General features: G+C 36.3%; 1 protein-coding gene across 3 annotated transcripts; it reads right to left on the reverse strand.

Annotated features, from left to right (window-relative positions):
* Positions 1-367: 367 nt before the first annotated feature.
* Positions 368-5,211, reverse strand: LOC126720611 (putative wall-associated receptor kinase-like 16). Of its 3 annotated transcripts, none has more exons than XM_050423258.1 (3): positions 4,134-5,211; positions 2,725-2,958; positions 368-1,637 (listed from the first exon to the last, which is right to left on the reverse strand). In XM_050423258.1, exons 1-3 carry the CDS (start codon positions 5,077-5,079, stop codon positions 439-441), a joined length of 2,379 nt encoding a protein of 792 aa, XP_050279215.1. In that variant the 5' UTR covers positions 5,080-5,211; the 3' UTR covers positions 368-438. The 3 variants fall into 3 exon arrangements, with proteins under 3 accessions (XP_050279215.1, XP_050279216.1, XP_050279217.1); XM_050423259.1 differs by having other exon boundaries at positions 2,794-2,958; positions 4,134-5,202; XM_050423260.1 differs by lacking the exon at positions 2,725-2,958.
* Between the last annotated feature and the right edge of the window lie 14,637 nt (positions 5,212-19,848).

The following is a 19,848-nucleotide window of genomic DNA, read 5'->3' on the forward strand; positions in this document are numbered from 1 at the left end:
GTGGATTCAGGTTTACCTTGAGGATAGCTAAGTTAAATCCTCCCCAGGTTTTTACCGGTTTGGTTTCCTGAGTGATCATATCATTGTGTTATTTATCTTTCCGCTGCTTTGCATGATATGATTGTTTGATTATAACCTAGATTTGAAATTTGGACTAAGTAATAACTTGGCTAATTACTTAGGTTAATCCAATTGTGTTTTTAAAGGGTCTAAAAACCATCAGTTGTATGAATAAAAAAAAAAATGGACATCAATTATGGACATCAATATCTATAGAAGTATTATTATTATTATTATTATTATTAGGGACAAGAACAATATTTTAGGATAAAGGTCTTAAAAAAAGAAAAAGTGAAAGATAAAAAAGAAGTAAAAATGGACACAAGAAAGTACACATTACAATTCGACATTTATTAAACATACACTATCAAGCTAAGATCATCTCCCATCATCTAAGTCAAATATTACATGGTCTCTCACGCTATCGTACACATTAGTACTTTTATTACTAGCATTATATTTGCAAGAATCTGATGTCTCACCGAGTAAGAATTCGGTTTCTTCTGAGTTGGAATCAACATTGACCCATGAATGCATCTCCATCTTTCTTAAACCCTCCAATTCGGTTGCTACTTCCTTCATAGTAGGCCGATCTTCCCCTTTCAATCGTAAGCACCTCTTTGCAAGATTTGCCACTTCCTTTAATTGCCCGGCCTTCCCTTCTTTCGCTATATGTTTTTCAAGAATTTCAAACAATCTATTATCCTTCAAAAAAGATAGAAAACGTATAGCTAGACTTCTTTCCTCCTCTGGCTTATCAAATGAAAGAGCCTTTTCTCCCGTTAATAACTCTACGAGGACCACTCCAAAGCTATAAACATCACTTTTTTCTGTCAATTGACTTGTTTGCATGTATTCAGGATCCAAGTATCCCAAAGTTCCTTGCACCATTGTAGCTAATTGTGTTTGGTCTAGTGGAACTAATCTTGAAGCTCCAAAATCTGATACCTTTGCTGTGTGAGTACTATCCAACAATATGTTTGAAGACTTAACATCTCTATGGATAATAGGTGGAGAAGCTGCAAAGTGCAAATATGATAATGCTTCTGCAGTTTCTGCAGCTATCCTAAGACGAATTTCCCATGATACAGTGGATTCCTTGTTTTTGTGATGAATGTACTCAAAAAGAGTACCATTAGGTATGAATTCGTAGACTAGTAAAGGAACTTGTGTCTCCAAACAACAACCTAATAGTTTAACTACATTCCTATGGTTAATTTGGGAAAGTACAACTACCTCATTAATGAATTGCTCAATTTGGCTTTCATCGACTGTTTTGGACTTCTTGATGGCCACAATCCTATTATCTAGCAAAAGTCCCTTATAAACTGTACCAAACCCTCCTCGGCCAATAATTAAAGTTTCATCGTAATTGTTGGTAGCCTTTTTCAATTCTTCTGTAGTGAAGATTTTCGCTGTTGCAGTTGAATTTTCTGGCTTGGAGAGTTTTTGTTGTAAAATTAAACCCCCATTTTGTTCAAAGAACCTTTGTCTAAGCTTGATTAACTTTCTTTGCTTAACCATCAAGTACAGCCAAGAGCTACAGACAAGCATAACTATGAAGCTTATGCCAACACCTACACTTGAAAGAAATAGAATATTAGTATTTTTTGCTTATATATCGAGTACAACTTCGAGCAACTGAGAATCAAAATGAAGAAGCTTATGAGATCAAGTACATTTGAAAGAAATAAAACATTATTAATGGACTCTATAATCTATACCATTCTTAGAGGCCCCATGGGCAGATAGATTACAATTTTACAACGAGTCATTATTTATTGACTATTTCGCATTAGTTAATCTGGCATAGTTTTTCCCTTAAAAAAAAAATCATCAATTAGTTAGTCTAACATGGATACTTATTTTCATAAAATAAAAAAAGGATACTTATTCTTAAAAAAAATAAATAAATAAAAAAAATCGGAAAAGTATAGAATCTAAACGTTAACATTCAACGTTAAACAATTGGGCTCAATATTAGATCCTCTAAAGTTGCCACTCACCAAGGTGAAAACGACGACGTTTGGAAGATAATTTTAGCCAGGAGTGTACAAACGTTACAACTCGGTGAGAATTCCAAGAAAGAAGGCACCAGAGGTGGTAACAAAAAATCTATGACAACAGTCTTTCCTGTACTATTTTCTACAACTATTCTATATTCTATGTAACTTACTATAAGTGATTGAGAAAAAAATAATAGATTTATATGAAAGTAAAAAACTGCTAAATACAGTTCACTATATAGGATAGTCGTGGGAAATGTAGTCCTAAAATAACCAGAGGTGGTAAATGTCATGGACTTAGGCCAAGGTGGAAATGTTCAAGAGCACGCGCATGTGGTAAATGCCATGAATGAAATTGATGGCCAACATAAGAGACTAAGAGACTCATCATCGGATTTGGATTTGATGTAATAGCAGTGGTTATTGCACTATGCGAAATTGAAAATACCTAATCGTTTGAATTTAACTGAGAAACCTAATATGTTGTACTTATTGTACTGTTTCTATGTTTTACTGTTAGAATATTTTAAACCCTTATAAGAGGGCCGTTCCTCTTCGCAACATTCTCTGCTACCAAATAGAGAAGTTTGTACCACCCCCCCCCCCCCCCAAAAAAAAAAAAAAACAAAAACAAAAAAGAAGGAGAAGCTTAACTTACAATCTAGTGCAAATTCCTGAAGCATAGTAATGCAATTGTGTGAGGGTGCAATACAGTAGGTATACTTACCAAGCAAAAGTTTAACTTGTAGTGATGATTGATTGGTAACACAGACTCTTGCACTTTGGTCCAAATGATACCCCTTGATACAAACACATGTAAATTTTCCTGGTAAGTTAATACACTCTTGTCCCAGGAGGTTGCAGTTATTGGGGTTTTCACATTCGTCAATGTCTGTAGATGTAAAAGTCCATCGTTAATTAACTTGAAAGTACTATAATTAATCAAATGCAATGGCATATTCAAGATCATGATTTTTTTTTCATAAAAAAAAAGTAAAATTATTCTTTTATGCTATGTTTGGAAGTTTTGAGGGAGAAGAGAGTAGATGAGAGTAGAGTAGAGGGGAATGGTTATCCTCCACCTTGTTTAGATGTTTCTAAAATTAAATAAGAGTAATGTTACAAACACAAACTATTTTAGAACATTTTTACAAACTGCTGATATGGATTTAGTATTTTTCAAATAAATATTGCAAATAAAAATGTGATGTTAGTGATGGACCAATATTAAAACTAGTAAGAATTTGCCACATAAGTAGTTTGTAAAAATACTGTAAAATAGTTTGTGTATCTAGTATTACTCATTAAATAAGGGGGGGATGAATAATTATTCTTTTCATAGTTTGTAATTTTGTTAATATGGTAAGGAAAAATTTGGTAATTCATTTGGTCAAACATTTCTATGCTTTATTTTCTCTCCAAATCTCTCCAATTTAGCAAAATTAAAAATTAGGGGTTAGAAGTAATTAGAACCCCTCCAAACCTTTCCAAATCCCTCCCCCTCCTCCATTAAAAAATATTCAAACAAGATAATTTAATTTACTCTCTCTTCCTCTACTCTACTCCCCTCTACTCCTCCATCCAAACAAACTATTAGCACATTGAAAAGTAGTGACATTATTGAAATGAAATGGAAAACTATTGCAGATAGAGTTCCTATTTTTGTGTTTTATAATTTATAAGTTATATGCTCTAACTCTTGAACTACTTTCAATTGAGGTCATTAAATTTCCAAAAAAAAGAAAAAAAACATTTCAACCCCTGCACAGTAATCTATTTTTAATTTAATCATTTTGTCAAATTCTATCCTTGGTTTTAAAAAGCAATACAGTCAAAGAACCATTTTTTATCTCGATTTTCGGTTGAACCGGCCCATCCGGTATGATTTTTTAAAACTATGGCTCTATCCAATCATGTCATTGGTTTTAATATTTTTCAAGTTTCAAAGTACTGGAAAACAAAAAACAAAGCAAAATTATTATAACTTTTACCTTATTATAATCATTATTATTTTTGAAAAATTAATTTAGATAGGGGATGGTAGAGAGTAGATACATAAATTAATACCATGGCAACCAGTAGGGAGGTATGGGTTCCCATCGTAACCGTCCTTGCACTTGCAACGATACCCAGACCTATCTTCGGAATTTTGACATGAGCTATTATCTCCACATATGTAATTCGATTTGTTCTCTATATCATTACATGTCTCATTACCGATGGCCCAATCAAGAACCATTGGCATCATTTGTTGGTCCCGTAGAGTGCGAAGGGAATCAATGGAGAAATTGAACGTGTCTTGTTTGCTGATTAACGCATACCCACAAGGATTGAAATTTTCTACCATTGTGTGATTCTGAAAACTATGGGATTCCATAGTAACGTTTTTCAACCCTTTGGGTATATCTACCTCGCAACACCCAACACCAGTGCAAGACCCATAGACCATGAACCTAGTGCTTTCACATACGGACGCGCAGCCGGTGGCGTATCTTTCATTTTGCTGGTAACCGACAAGGTATGCAACAGTGTCGCAACCAACAACCACAAACTTGTTTTGGGTGCTAGAGACGGTGAAATTGAGGGGCGACGCAAGCCACGGATTGGTGGAGTTATTATAATCCTTCACACCCTGTTCATAGCAGTCACGGGCTACATACATCAAGGTGTCAATCTGGCCATGGAGGGAAATGTTTTTAACAATCATGTGTGTAGGGATGAATGGTTCGGAGGAGTTGGTACAATTGACGAAAAAATTATGATCTAGGTAACAACCTTCTCTTAGGCCAAATGGATATGGAATTTTCATATCTCCACACCTGTCAGAGCAGTTTGGCCGCGCTATAGGATAAGTAAATCCTACAACTGCGACTGCAAATTCAGATAAAATCACACTAACGCAAGTGATTCGTATAAGAGTCTCAAGGAAACCCATATCCCCCAATATTTCCCAAGGAGAGGAGGTAGGATTATTGTGTTTGTGCATGGAAAACTTTGCATAGATGTTGGACATTTTATAGCCGTATGGAAAGCAGCCCGGTCAAGTCTTAACGTTTGCTCAATTTCATATATATATACTTTTTTTTCTTTTTTTTGGTGAGGGGGAAGTAAAAAATCTGAGTTTGACTCTCACCTACTATGCTTCATCGGCTTCAAACTTCGCAATGAAGGGATATGTTTTATTTTTCTCTTATTTTTCTCTTGTTAACGCTATCTTTGGGTTCATCTTAAATGGTTTTATTTTTGGTGATTTTGAGTGCTCTTTTCTCTCATTGAGGTTGATAATGTAAGTGCAGATAAGTCTATTACGTGCCTGAAAAACTCAAATTCCGAATATTTTATGTTATAAATTGGGTTTGGGTCGCAACATCTTAAGGTTAGTTTATATTTATACAAAATTACAAACAATTGTGAAAAAAAAAATATTTGAGAAGAATAAAAAAGTCAAATTATGAGTATTTTGCCTGGTCGATATGGGCCAGAAACACAAATGAGGCTACTGCTTCCCGAATCATATATGAAAAATATTTCTTTTCCAAATTGATAGAATCCAGTGGTCGAATTTCATAATGGATGATTCTTTACATGTGAAATGGATGGCCATCGGGTAGTGGATACCCTGTCCAACCCGACCCAAAGTTTTCAGCTTTTACCCTACCCAATAGAAAATTCGGGTATTAAGCATGGGTATTTCCTACACCTGAATTTGATGGGTTGGGTACGGGTATTACTTGACTTGACCTGTTAGGAATCATTTTTTTTTTAATAATAATAAAATAACATTTTTTTTTTTCACATAATGAGTTGGTAAAGTCAATATTAGTTGATTATGATACTTTTTAAAAGTTAATGGGACTTTAACCAATAAATTGCTTGCCTTATTAGTTTTATTATTATACATATTTCCTCACTAAAGGTTTTGTTCTCAAACTCATTTTAATCCTTATATTTGGGAATTGTTATTTATACTGATTATTATATATTACCAAGATTAACAAGTTTAACCTTCAAAAAAAAAAATTAATAAGTCTAAGTAACTTTTTTTTAAATACAAGATAAAAATTTTACTCTAACTTAATCTAAGTGTATATGTGTATGAATCTCTTCTGTAGACTTGAATCTCGACCTTTTGTCCTCCACATCCCACAAACACTTATACTTGTGGAGTAACCATCGCGGTAAATAAGCCTAAGTAACTATTTAACATTGATTAGATTGTTTTTTTTCTTGGAAAGCACATTGTCAAAGCAATAAATGGATGAAAGTTATTTCGAATATTTAATCTCATTTTTAAACATGACTTTTAAATCGGATTCCATTGTCAAGACACAACAATATGTCCGGTGAGATATATTCAATTATTCACAGCAGAACATGGACAGCAGATCTGTTCAAATACAAATTTGGACTGAGGAATAATAAGAATCACAAGGCCTCTCTTATCTTAAACATGTCCTTTTCTTTTGATCCGTAGTCGTGAGCAATGAGCATAGCTTGAAGTAATGTGTAAAAAAAAAAAATTGCCAATGACTTTTCCTTATTTGTAGGTTCCTTCACTACGCGCAAACTTTCTAACGTTAATGTCATAAATATTTGTCAAGTAATGTGTAAGGTTGAATTTATTCAACCATCTAATTGGCTTTATTCCGTGCCAAATTTGCTTGTAATTCAGCATTTAGTAACCCTGTATTTAGGTGGGTTTGTTGTAAGGGTAGTGAGTGAGATAGAGTGAAGATTGCTCAAGAGTGTGCAAGAAAACCGAGTGTCGCGGTTGGGACTCGCGGGTGGACTCGCGGCTGCAAGCCGCCAGAAGCTGCACACGTGCCAAGCATGCTGGAAGATGAACAGTCATGCTAGCTGGAGCACTACAGGACAAAACAGGACAACTGGCCATACGGTTATCTCGCGACTGGATCTCGCGACTTGGTCAAGCCGCGAGCCACCCCTGTTTTGCCAAAACCTGACGTTTCACATTCCTCTCCACTCCAGTATAAATACCCCTTTAACCCACGATTGAAAGAGAGCTTCGAGAGAGAATTTTGAGAGAGAAACCCTAAAGAAAAATCAGATTGTTTCACCCACAATCTATACCTTAGAGTCTCTTCAAATTCCCTTACTCTCTTCCTCTCCATTGTCAAATCCTTGAGAGGCATTATACCAAACCTGGTTCTCACCATCATCATCTCTGTGAGACAGTCGTTTGGAGTTCTGGGAAGCAGTTAGGAAGGAGCCAATCTTCATTGGTTGATGCTACGGTGTAGTAGCGGAATCCGGGAAGCTAGAAAAGAAAAAGGTTCGGCGCAACCTCGTTGGAGCAAGAAGCTTGGAGGGCTTAGGTGCACTGGGTAGATTAGGCTTGGAGGGTCTATTGCTGTCCTTGTATCCCAACTGTATTTTCTAGTGGATTGATTACCGCTTGGAGGGCGGCGGAGAGGTTTTTCGCCGAGGTCTTCGGTTTCCTCTTTGATAACACATCAGGTGTTATCTTTGTGTTTGCATCTTCCTTCCTCTCTATCTTTGCCTTTATTTTATCTGCTGTGGTTTCATTTTGTTATGGCTTAGATAGTTGTTTAACCAATTTCACATTATAGCATATGTTAAGTTTTCGCACACTTATTGTTTAACATATTGCTTGTGTTGGTTTAGTTAATTTTTGGGGGTCTAAACGTTCAAAAGTGTTTTTGTACACGTTTTTGAACTTTCAATTGGTATCAGAGCGGGTACACTGCTGTTGGTTTTATTACCTAAGTGTGATCCTAGACCCCTGAGTTGTGGTTGTTGTTTTCGTTTATACCATGCTGAATTGTAGCTCAAGTGTTTGTGAAAATGTCTCCATGCATATGTCTGAAAGGTGTCTTACTGATGATCTTGTAGAGTTATTAAAAACTAAGAAACCTGCTAGAGTTTTTGTTCACATGCTGGAATATCTTGAAAATCAGAATCTTGTCTTACACAGTAGCATATCTGAATCTAAATCATTGATTAAGAAATATAAAAGAAAGAATAGAATGTTGTGTGAGATGATAGAGAATCTGAAAATGAAAAATCAATCTAAAAGAAGCATGAAACCTGATGATGAGTTTGTGTTTGAAGGTCAAGAATGTCTGTCACATGTGAACCTATTTGTGCATACCTCATTAAAGGTGTTTAATGCATGTTTGTGGTATCTTGACAGTGGGTGTTCTCGCCATATGACAGGGGATTAGTCACTGTTTAAGTCACTCAAAGAAAAGGTTGGTGATTATGTGACCTTTGGGGATGGAAGCCATGCTCAAGTCCTAGGCAAAGGAACCATTGAGATACTCGGTTTGCCTCTGTTGAAAGAAGTGCTGTTCATAAAAGGGCTGAAGGCGAATTTGCTGAGTATCACTCAAATTTGTGATGACGATTTCCTGGTACAATTCTCTAAGAAAGGATGTTTGATCATCAATGAAGAGGGGATTCAGGTTTTGGAAGGAAATCGGACTACAGATAATTGTTATGGAATAGTTCCCACGGCACCAATATCGTGTAGAAGTGCTCGGGTGGATATGTTGGAGCTGTGGCATCACAGATTTGGGCATGCCAACTTCAAACAAGTAGCAAAAGTCTGCAAACTTGATGCAGTCGAGGGACTTCCTAAGTTTGGAAAAGTGAAGAAGACCGTATGTGGTGCATGTCAAATGGGGAAGCAAACTAAGGCAAGTCATCACAAGGTAAATGTGATAGCCACCTCTCGGTGTTTGGAGTTACTTCATGTTGATTTGATGGGGCCCACCAGAACTGAAAGCCTAGGGGGAAAAAGATACATTATGGTCATTGTGGACGACTACTCAAGATACACTTGGGTTGAATTCCTTAGAGAAAAATCAGAAGCTTGTGAGAGGTTGGAGATTCTGTGCAAGAAACTACAAAATGAAAAGGGGGTTCCGATAGCCAAAGTTAGAAGTGATCATGGGAGAGAATTTGAGAATGCAAGATTCGAGTCCTTCTGTGAGAAGAATGGTATTAAAAGAGAGTTTTCAGCTCCCAAAACTCCACAACAAAATGGAGTGGTAGAGAGAAAAAATCGTGTGATTCAGGAGATGGCGAGAGTCATGTTGCTTAACAAGCAAATACCTCAAAAATTTTGGGGAGAAGCTGTCAACACCTCGTGTCACATTGGAAATAGGATTTTCTTTCGAGTTGGTACAAAGAAGACTGCATATGAGATATGGAATGGGAAGAAGCCTAAAGTGAAGTATTTTCGGGTTTTTGGAAGTAAATGCTATATCTTAAATGATCGAGAAAATCTTGGGAAGTTTGATGCAAGAAGTGATGAGGGTATTTTTCTTGGCTACTCTACTACAAGTCGAGCGTATAGAGTGTTTAACAAGAGAACAAAGGCTGTGATGGAATCCATAAATGTCAAGATTGATGATGCCTTACCTAAGGTGGAAATGATTGATGATGTAGAAGGGCCGAGCACCGAAGAGCCTGATGTCGAAGTAGAAGCTTTGGATATAGAAGGTGAAGAACCTATACCAGAAGTAGAATCGACTCCAATCAACCCAAGAATGGAAACGAGATCGATGACTAGAACTTCAAGTCCTCTTACTCCTCCAGAAGTTCATCCTCCCATCTCTCGTAGTGATGAAGTTTCCACTTCAAAAAGGCCATCTTCAAGAGTTATCAAGAATCATCCGGAAAGTAATATCATAGGATCACTTGATGATGGTCTTCGCCTCAGGAAAGGAAATATTCTGCTAGCCAATCATGTAACATATCACTGTTATCTTGCACAGTTTGAACCAAAAAGGGTTGAAGAGGCTCTTCAAGATGAGAATTGGGTTGAGTCAATGCATGAAGAGCTGAATCAGTTTGTGAAGAATGATGTGTGGGAACTTGCTCCACGGCCTGAGAACGTTCATGTTATAGGCACAAAGTGGATTTTTAAAAACAAAACTGATGAAGATGGAGAGATAATTCGAAACAAGTCTCGGTTGGTGGCTCAAGGATACACACAAGTAGAAGGGGTGGATTTTGATGAATCATTTGCTCCGATGGCAAGACTCGAATCCATTCGAATCCTCATGTTCATTGCGTGCACTTTGAATTTCAAACTTTATCAAATGGATGTTAAGTGCGCTTTTCTGAATGGATATCTAAATGAAGAAGTTTTTGTTGAGCAACCAAAAGGATTTGAGGATCCTCATTTTCCAGACCATGTATTAAGATTGAAGAAAGCACTTTATGGTTTAAAACAAGCGCCTAGAGCCTGGTACGATCGTCTTACACATTATCTTCTAGATAGAGGTTTCAAGAGAGGGTACGCCGATCGAACTCTGTTTGTCAAAAATGATGAAGAATATCTCCTTGTGGCACAAGTCTATGTTGATGACATAGTGTTTGGGGCAACTATCGAAGCTCGTGCTACTGAATTTTCTGAGGAGATGAAGAAGGAGTTTGAGATGAGCATGGTGGGGGAGCTCACATTCTTCTTGGGTCTTCAAGTCAAACAACAGAAAGAGGGTATATTTGTATCTCAAGAGAAGTATGCCAGAAACATTGTCAAGAAGTTTGGCCTAGACTCCAAAAAACATGCCTCCACTCCCATGAGCTCTTCCACTAAACTGAATGTGGATTCGTCAGGAGTTGAAGTAAGTCCTACATTGTATAGGAGCATCATAGGAAGTTTGCTCTACCTTAAAGCCAGTAGACCGGACATTGCTTTCAGTGTGGGCGTTTGTGCCAAGTACCAAGCTAATCCGAAGGAATCTCATCTGACTGCTGCTAAGCGAATCATTCGATATGTGAATGGTACTGCAAACTATGGTCTGTGGTATTCAAAAGACTCAAATGCTTGTCTTGCTGGGTATTTAGATGCTGACTGGGCTGGTAGTGTAGACGATCGGAAAAGCACTTCAGGCGGCTGTTTTTATCTTGGTAACAATCTGGTTTCGTGGATGAGCAAGAAGCAGAATTCAGTGTCTCTATCTACTGCAGAAGCAGAATACATCGCTGCTGGAAGTTGCTGCACTCAGCTTCTTTGGATGAAGAAATTACTTCATGACTATGGAATTCCTCAAGAAACGATGTGTGTCTTCTGTGACAACACCAGTGCCATCAATCTTTCCAAGAATCCTGTTCAGCATTCAAAATCCAAACACATAGAAATACGTTACCATTTCATTCGGGATTTGGTAGAGGAAAGAGTTGTGTGTCTTGAGTTCATACACACCGACAATCAAAAGGCGGATATCTTCACCAAGCCTCTCGATGGTCCACGGTTTGCATCACTCCGTAAGACCATTGGTGTTGGTACAATTCCTTGACTCTCTTGTGTGTTGTGTGCTTCACATATTTATAATATGCTAAATCTGTCTGTGTTGGGGCACACACCTTTTGATTAGTCTTTTTGTGCATCATGTTTCTTGTTTGTTTGTCCATTTGTGAATACCGTTGTTTCTTTTTATGTTTGTTCAATCATTTTTGCTTCTTGTGTCAAAAATCCAAAATCACATAAAAATTAGAAAATCAAAAAGCTTGATTGACGTTGTTGAGTTTTGTCTCAAAACTTGTTTTGCCTTGTACCTTTGTGCTAATGGCTTTGTGCATTTTCGAGCATTGCTTGTTTTCATGCACTTTTATCACTGTGGGAAAAATCTTGAAACCTATGTGATTGTTGTAAATAGATCTTCAAACTTGTCATGAATGATTAGTGAATGGCTATGTTGATCTTGAGACATGCATAGACTTGTGTCTATATATCTTCCCACCTTTTATTTTTGTTTTGCTAAAAAGAGCTCACCAAATGTAAATCTCCAAATGAAAAGAGATATTGAGCTGCAAAAGCCTGTCGCACATTCTAGTATTTGACTAGGAAAAAGGGTAAGCGACCTTATATTAAAAGTGAATGTTCATTCAAAAAGGCCAAAGGCCTGTTCTTCAAAGAGAAATGTTATTTATTCCTCTCACAATGAGAGATGATTGCCTCAAAAGATCAAAATGATCAAATGTTATGATTGAAAGTGGAGTCAAATGAAAAGCTCCAAGTTATGTAATCAAGTTGTGTGGGAGGTCATATATACATATTTCTATAATTGAGATTGGTCACATGATCTAGTGCTAATTGTGTATGCCTTGGTTGAATTGATCATTGAAGCTTCACATTAGACGAAGGACTATCTCATTGTTGGTATCCACACACAACACACAAGTTTATGTTCAATAAATGCCATATTCATTTGTGTGATTGTACTTGATAAAATATGTTTTCACATGCTCAATCTTTGTTAATTCAAGCACAAAAAGATTTTTGAGTGTTTTAGGTGTTTTTGGAAAGTATTTTGTTTGAAAATTCTGAAAATTTCAAAAATCCTGTTTTGCCCTGTTTTGGCGGCTCAGTCGCGGGTATGTTAAGTCGCGAGACTCAGTCGCATCTTCGCTGGTCATTTTTGGCGACTTGTTCGCGAGTGGAAGGTCCAGTCGCGAGGTTCACTCAGAGATTTTCGCGGCTCAGCTCGCGACTCACTCGCGGGTAGACCTTCCAGTCGCGAAAAACACTTAGAAGATTTTTCAATTTTTTGTCCTTCAGTGTTTTGGCGGCTTGATCTGGCGACTTTTTGGCGACTCGTTCCAGTCGCGAAAATCGCGTGTTTTGGATAAACAGGGGCAGTTTTTAAACTTTTTATTTTTCCCTCGATCTTTTTGTGACTGTTCATTGTCTTTCTCATATGCTCTTACACTGTGTCACCGTGCCTCCTTTTTCGATCTCCCATACTTGTCTCTTTTCAGCTCAAAATCGTCGACTAACAGGTATGGTTTTCTGTCCTGCACTCTATTTTACTTGTTCTTTTGGTTTTCCCTCTGGCTCTTTCACATTTGATTGTGATTTTGTGATGGTTTTTTAGCTCAACTTTTGTTCTTTGTTCTAGCTTCGCTTGGGTGCTTATGTTTCTGTGTTTGAGCTAGTTTATGTTGGTGGTTGTGTTCTTCATCCTGTGCTTAGCTAGGGTTAGCTTTTTGTGTCTGATCTGCTGTTGCTATCATGTTTCACTTTGATCCTGTGTGGTATCTTGTTGATGTGGTGTTGATTTTGGTCCTTTTTCAGCTGATTATGTGGTTGTGTTTGATCTCTCTATACTGTGTAGTTCAAATTTGGGCCTTTGGTGTCCCTCATTGCTATTTTCTGACTATTCTCATCCAGCTGTTAGGGTTTCTTCATTGTCCCTAAATTTTCACTAACCCACTGCTGATATAGTCTGTTGGATTGTGTTCTGTCATTTCCCTTATTTATAATGCAGACTGGTCATGTCTCCATTCAAAAAGGCTGCTGTGAAAGGAGGTTCTTCCAAAGGGAAGGAACCCGTAATTGATGTTGATGAAGACACACCTCTCCCGAAAGTGACTCGCTCTTCATCACAGCGATTCGATCCCAATAAGTTCAGATCATTTGCAGCCTATCAGTCATATGAGAATTTTTTTCTTCATGCCACACCATTACTAGAGAGAGCTGTGGATCTGTCCTCACTTCATAACACTGACATTCCAAAATGGTTTGCTCACAAGGATTGGAATTACCTTCTCTCTGATCCAGATATCGTGTATGAAGAGTTGGTTAAAGAATTTTATGCTAACGCAATTGTGGAAGGAGATGAACTTAAGTGCTAGGTTCAGCAAAGGAGCTTTTCTGTCTCTCCTACATACCTGGCAGAAATTCTTCACATCAACAGACCCATTTTTCGACATTCACCGGTCTATGATGATCTATGTCCTGATAAGGAGCTTCTCAAACAAAGTCTTGGTCAAGACTTGGAGTTCTCACCCAATGGTAAATCCATCAGTGTTTCCTCCCTTTCTCCGAAACTGAGAGTGCTTACAATTGTGATGTTTCACAATTTGTACCCTTTATCAAGTACTGGGTATATGAACCTTGGACGTGCTTTGTTTCTTCATGATCTAATCTCTGATGAAGAAATCGACATTTGTGCTCATATCTTTCATGTTCTGCGCAAAACGGTTCTTCGAAGTGAGTCTCGGATATGCATTCCTTTCTGCAGTCTCATTTCACGGATCTTGAAGCTCAAGGGAATTTATCCAATGGCTGATGAGTCTCCTATCCCCAAACCAAGTCCAATCAACATGCGTACATACAATGCAAGTGTTGGACATAGTCGGAAGAGAGCCAAACCAGAAACTTCTGCATCTCACAGTGACTCTCAGTTCAGCAATCTCTCCCTCGATGAGAAACTTGATCGCATTGTCTCCTCTGTCCACGAGTTGAATACAAAGATGTCTGGACTCACTGCTTCTCTACACCATCAAAGCAACCGATGGGATATGAAGTTTACTTCTCTTCAAACTCAATTGGATCAAATTCAGAGAAAGCTAGAAGAGGATGACTAGCCTATTCCATGACAAAAAAGGGGGAGTGATAGGCATAATCAGAGGGGGAGGATATTACCCTAAGGGGGAGCGTCATTATCTAAGGGGGAGTGTCTTTATTTTTTCAGTTTCATTTTTCTCTTTAAGTTAATATATTGTGTTTTGTAAAACTGTTATTCAGGATACTCTGTGTTTTGTACCCTTATGCTTTTGTAAGCTTTTAGGGTTTATGGTTTATGCATAGTTTGTAGGCTTTATGGTATGTACCTTGCTTAAGTGCAGCCTTTATGCTATGTTGAAATCAGTACTTTAATCTAAATGTTCTGCATTTTGGTTTTTGTACTGTCACTCTTGTGCCCTTGTAGGATTGTTCCTAGATGCATATGCCTTGTGTGCTATGCATTGGTTGAGTGTTGAGCATACAAGTGTCTTGCCTTGTGCTTGTTAACTTGTATGTCCCTGTGTTCATTCCAAGTGTGAATGAGCACTGTGATCACTACCTTGTGGTGTTCACTTGGATGATCAAGCCATGGTTTGTTTATTAACTCCATCTTTGCTTGATCTCATATTGCCTGTTTCATATGCATTTATAATTTTCTGCTTACAATGATCATGGTGTATTGTTGTGTTTCAGGAGTTTATGTTCATATGATTCAAGTGCTTCACAGCTTCTAGAGTTAGGTGTGAGTGAGTTTTGTTCAACTGTTCCCAACTCACATGTTAAGTCTAGAGTCTGTTTTAGGGTTTTGTCACGGAATAGCCAAAGGGGGAGATTGTAAGGTTAAATTTATTCAACCATCTAATTGGCTTTATTTCGTGCCAAATTTGCTTGTAATTCAGCATTTAGTAACCCTGTATTTAGGTGGATTTGTTGTAAGGGTAGTGAGTGAGATAGAGTGAAGATTGCTCAAGAGTGTGCAAGAAAACCGAGTGTCGCGGCTGGGACTCGCGGGTGGACTTGCGGCTGCAAGCCGCCAGAAGCTGCACACGTGCCAAGCATGCTGGAAGATGAACAGTCATGCTAGCTGGAGCACTACAGGACAAAACAGGACAACTGGCCATACGGTTATCTCGCGACTGGATCTCGCGACTTGGTCAAGCCGCGAGGTCAAGCCGCGAGCCACCCCTGTTTTGCCAAAACCTGACGTTTCACATTCCTCTCCACTCCAGTATAAATACCCCTTTAACCCACGATTGAAAGAGAGCTTCGAGAGAGAATTTTGAGAGAGAAACCCTAAAAAAAAATCAGATTGTTTCACCCATAATCTATACCTTAGAGTCTCTTCAAATTCCCTTACTCTCTTCCTCTCCATTGTCAAATCCTTGAGAGGCATTATACCAAACCTGGTTCTCACCATCATCATCTCTGTGAGACAGTCGTTTGGAGTTCTGGGAAGCAGTTAGGAAGGAGCCAATCTTCATTGGTTGATGCTACGGTGTAGTAGCGGAATCCGGGAAGTTAGAAAAGAAAAAGGTTCGGCGCATCCTCGTTGGAGCAAGAAGCTTGGAGGGCTTAGGTGCACTGGGTAGATTAGGCTTGGAGGGTCTATTGCTGTCCTTGTATCCCAACTGTATTTTCTAGTGGATTGATTACCGCTTGGAGGGCGGCGGAGAGGTTTTTCGCCGAGGTCTTCGGTTTCCTCTTCGATAACACATCGGGTGTTATCTTTGTGTTTGCATCTTCCTTCCTCTCTATCTTTGCCTTTATTTTATCTGCTGTGGTTTCATTTTGTTATGGCTTAGATAGTTGTTTAACCAATTTCACATTATAGCATATGTTAAGTTTCCGCACACTTATTGTTTAACATATTGCTTGTGTTGGTTTAGTTAATTTTTGGGGGTCTAAACGTTCAAAAGTGTTTTTGTACACGTTTTTGAACTTTCATAATGTTTGAGATACAAGAATTTTCACAATTTTTGTCATAGGAGGAGGAGATAAGTTGTGATTTGAACATCACTTTCATATTAACCATGTTTGACATGACTTTTATTACTACAGACTACACAACATGACAATTCTACAAAGATTTTGAAGAAAAAAAAATTGTGTACCAAACTTTAGTGTTTTAGGTTTGATTTTTCCAAACAAATTCTAATTAAATTAGGTATTTTCTTTATTACAAATTCTCCGATTGACTCTTTATTTATTAACATTTATTTAATATATATCAATTATATATAAAACATTTTTTGTTCAATTTTTTCATGAAAACATTACGTATTATCAAATATCATATACTATATAATAAAAATTGGATCCTAAAAGTCATTGTGGGTACCTAAGGCATGCTTGGCAACGTCCTAGGCATGCTTTGCAACGTCCTAAGCATGTTTTGCAACGTTCTCGGCATGCTTAGCAACGTCCTCAGCATGCTTGGCAATGTCCTTGGCCCACATCAAAGAGAAATCCCTCCACTTTCTACCTTATAAGCTTTGAAGCGAAGGAGTAGTGTACCACTATTTCTATTGCATGCCGAGGACGTTGCTAAGCATGCCGAGGACATCGCAAAGCAAGCTGAGGACGGCCAAGGACGTTGCAAGCATGCCTAAAAAAAAAAAAAACAACAACAACAACAACTACTACTACTAATTATCTTCTCTTTGTAATAAGTGGCCATTCTGATTAATTATAAAATTAGTTTTTTAATTAATTTATAGGATATTTTAATTTAGATAAAACTGTATAAGTTGTCAATAAATTAACAATTATATTTCACCTAAAAATCTAGGTACTATGTTATAGTTCAATGATTATATAAGGATGACAAAAAATAAGATATTTAAATTGATCTTTTTACTACTTATTTCAAGTTTAAAAGCAATATATTTAAAATCCCATAATTAAAAGTGCAAAATTAAAGAAGAGTAGTGTTATTTGATCAAAATAATACAAGATTAAAATGCTAGACAGTTTGAATGAAACCACTCGATTCGTTACTATTCTAAAATGCTGTCGGTTTCTCACAGTTTATTTTATTTATTTATTATTATTATTATTATTTTTTTGGTGTGTGAGGAAAATCTAAGATTTCTTTCATACTAGTCCAAAATTATGTACGGTTTGCTACTTTTTATTTTTTATTTTTTATACAGGTTTACTGGTTTGACAGTTCAATTGTTGATTCAGCATATTTTGAAAACTATGATTAATGTAGATTTGGTGCTATTTGATGAGAAGATAAGTTATGGAATCAAATAATGAAATTTATTTTAGGTATTTTAAATGCCAGATAGTTAGAATGAAACTATACCATTCAGTATTATCACTAGCGGCTCTACATGCAAGCCATGGTGGTCACAGGACCATCCTGACCTCTAAAAATGACATATATATACTTGCCCAAAAAAAAAATTATATATTAAAATAACCTATTGTGACCACCTTAATAAAAATGTTGAATACCCTAGCTTGAGAATTACAAAAAGTTGCGTTTAATAAAAATAAGAATAATGCTACATTCACAATATTTTTACAATAACTTTACAACAAATCCAATATTGTTAACTGTTACTAATTCTAATTTAATGGGTTCCAGTTAACTCAACTAGTAAAGTCCTTGATAGTTGAATAAGAGATCTGAGGTTCTATCTCCGCCTATACCAAAAACTGATTGATGTCTTGGTCTGATAATAAAGAGTTATTATCAGGAGCGAAAGTCATAGGTTGAAACTGATATTATTTTTGGGGCTCAATACTGATATTATTTTTTTACCCATCAATAATAACTTTTTGCATAAGATTTATTGTAAAAATATTGTAGACATAGCATTACTCCAAAATTAATTCTGCCCCCCAAACATAATCCTTAATCCCTTCTATAAATTTAAAAAAAAAAAAAAAAAACAAAAACTTAAATAACAACAATAAATATTAGCCCAAATAACAACAAACATAAAAAATAAAAAATAAATAAAAAAGATAAGACCAAACAACAACAAGTGATTTAACTATTCAACAAAAAGCCTATTATGAAACAAAAAGATAAAAATTCGCTAAACATTCAAATTTGTAGTTTGTTCAACCTATTCAATAAAAACAATCTCTAATTTCATTTTTCCCTAAAAAATGGCACCAAGAAAAATATTGTGATTGACAATTCTCTTTGATGGTAATGATAGTTATATTCTTTTTGACTTTGAGGTCACAACAATTTTACTCTCCTTAGTGACTCGACCCACAATTGTAGCAAATATTTAAGTTATCGCTTTATTAGATTTTGTATAATTTAAATTTCTTAGTGATCACCTTAAAAGACATTCCTAGAGCCGCAGTGAGTATTATTCTAAAAAGCTATTGGCTTCTCACAGTTTTATTTTTTTATTTTTTGGCAAATCCAAGATTTCTTTCCTACTGGCCTAAAATTATGTACAGTTTACTGGTTAGACAGTTCAATTGTTGATACGGCATATTCGAATAACTATCATTAATTTAGATTTGGTGCTACTTGATGAGAAGATAAGGTATGAAGTCAAATAATGAAATTTATTTTAGGTCTTTTTTTATTATTATTTTTTTTAGAGAGTTTCAACTTATAGCATCCGCTCCTGATGATAGCTTTTCATCATCATACTAAGACACCAATCAGTTTTTGGTACAAGCGGAGATTGAACCCTGAGTCTTTTTTTTAATCATCAGAAACTTTACCAGTTGAACTAACTAAAACCCACATTTTAGGTCTTTAAATACATTGAATTTTCTTTTTCCTTAATTAAGTTGTCTTTTTTTCTTTTTCTTTTTTCTAAAATTTGTTAGGATAACGTTATTCATGGAAGGATTTGAAAAGATTTTATTGGTCATTTTAGAGATATTATAAGATAAGGATAAGTATATAAAATTAAGTATTTTGGAGTTGTAAACACCAAGAATACCTATTGGATTGTGAATTACAAGTAAATCATTAAATTTTGAGAGGTGCTACGTCAATAACATTTTCACAATAAATCATAGGTGGTTAGTTGTTATTGGTTCTAATTTGAACCTACCACTGAAATTACTTTTCTACCTCACCAAAAACAACCTATAACAACAACATTTGTAAAGGTGATACAAATGGATAATCAACTTGTCATACCGTTGGAGATGAAAAATAAAATATATTGTACCATTTGATGAGTTGAAGTATCTTGTTGACAAAAAGTTTCAAAATATTTAAAAGGAGTTTTATTCTTTGTTTTGTTTTGTTTTTTGTTTTTTATTTTTTTTTAGAAACAGCCCCTCTAGGGGGCATTTTATTTGATGGCTAAATAATAAGATACAAAAACCTTATAAATGTAAGGAGGAACAAACTCCATCCATACTGGAACAGGAAAAGAAAATCTTGCTCTCTTGGCAAGTGCATATGCCAAAGTGTTGCTTTGCTGAAGTGTATGAGAGAGAGAATAATTATAGAGAGGACTATGTGAATTTGTCATTGATATTATTATTATTGTTATCTTT

This window comes from Quercus robur, chromosome 4 (genome assembly GCF_932294415.1).
Source record: "Quercus robur chromosome 4, dhQueRobu3.1, whole genome shotgun sequence".
NCBI lineage: Eukaryota > Viridiplantae > Streptophyta > Magnoliopsida > Fagales > Fagaceae > Quercus > Quercus robur.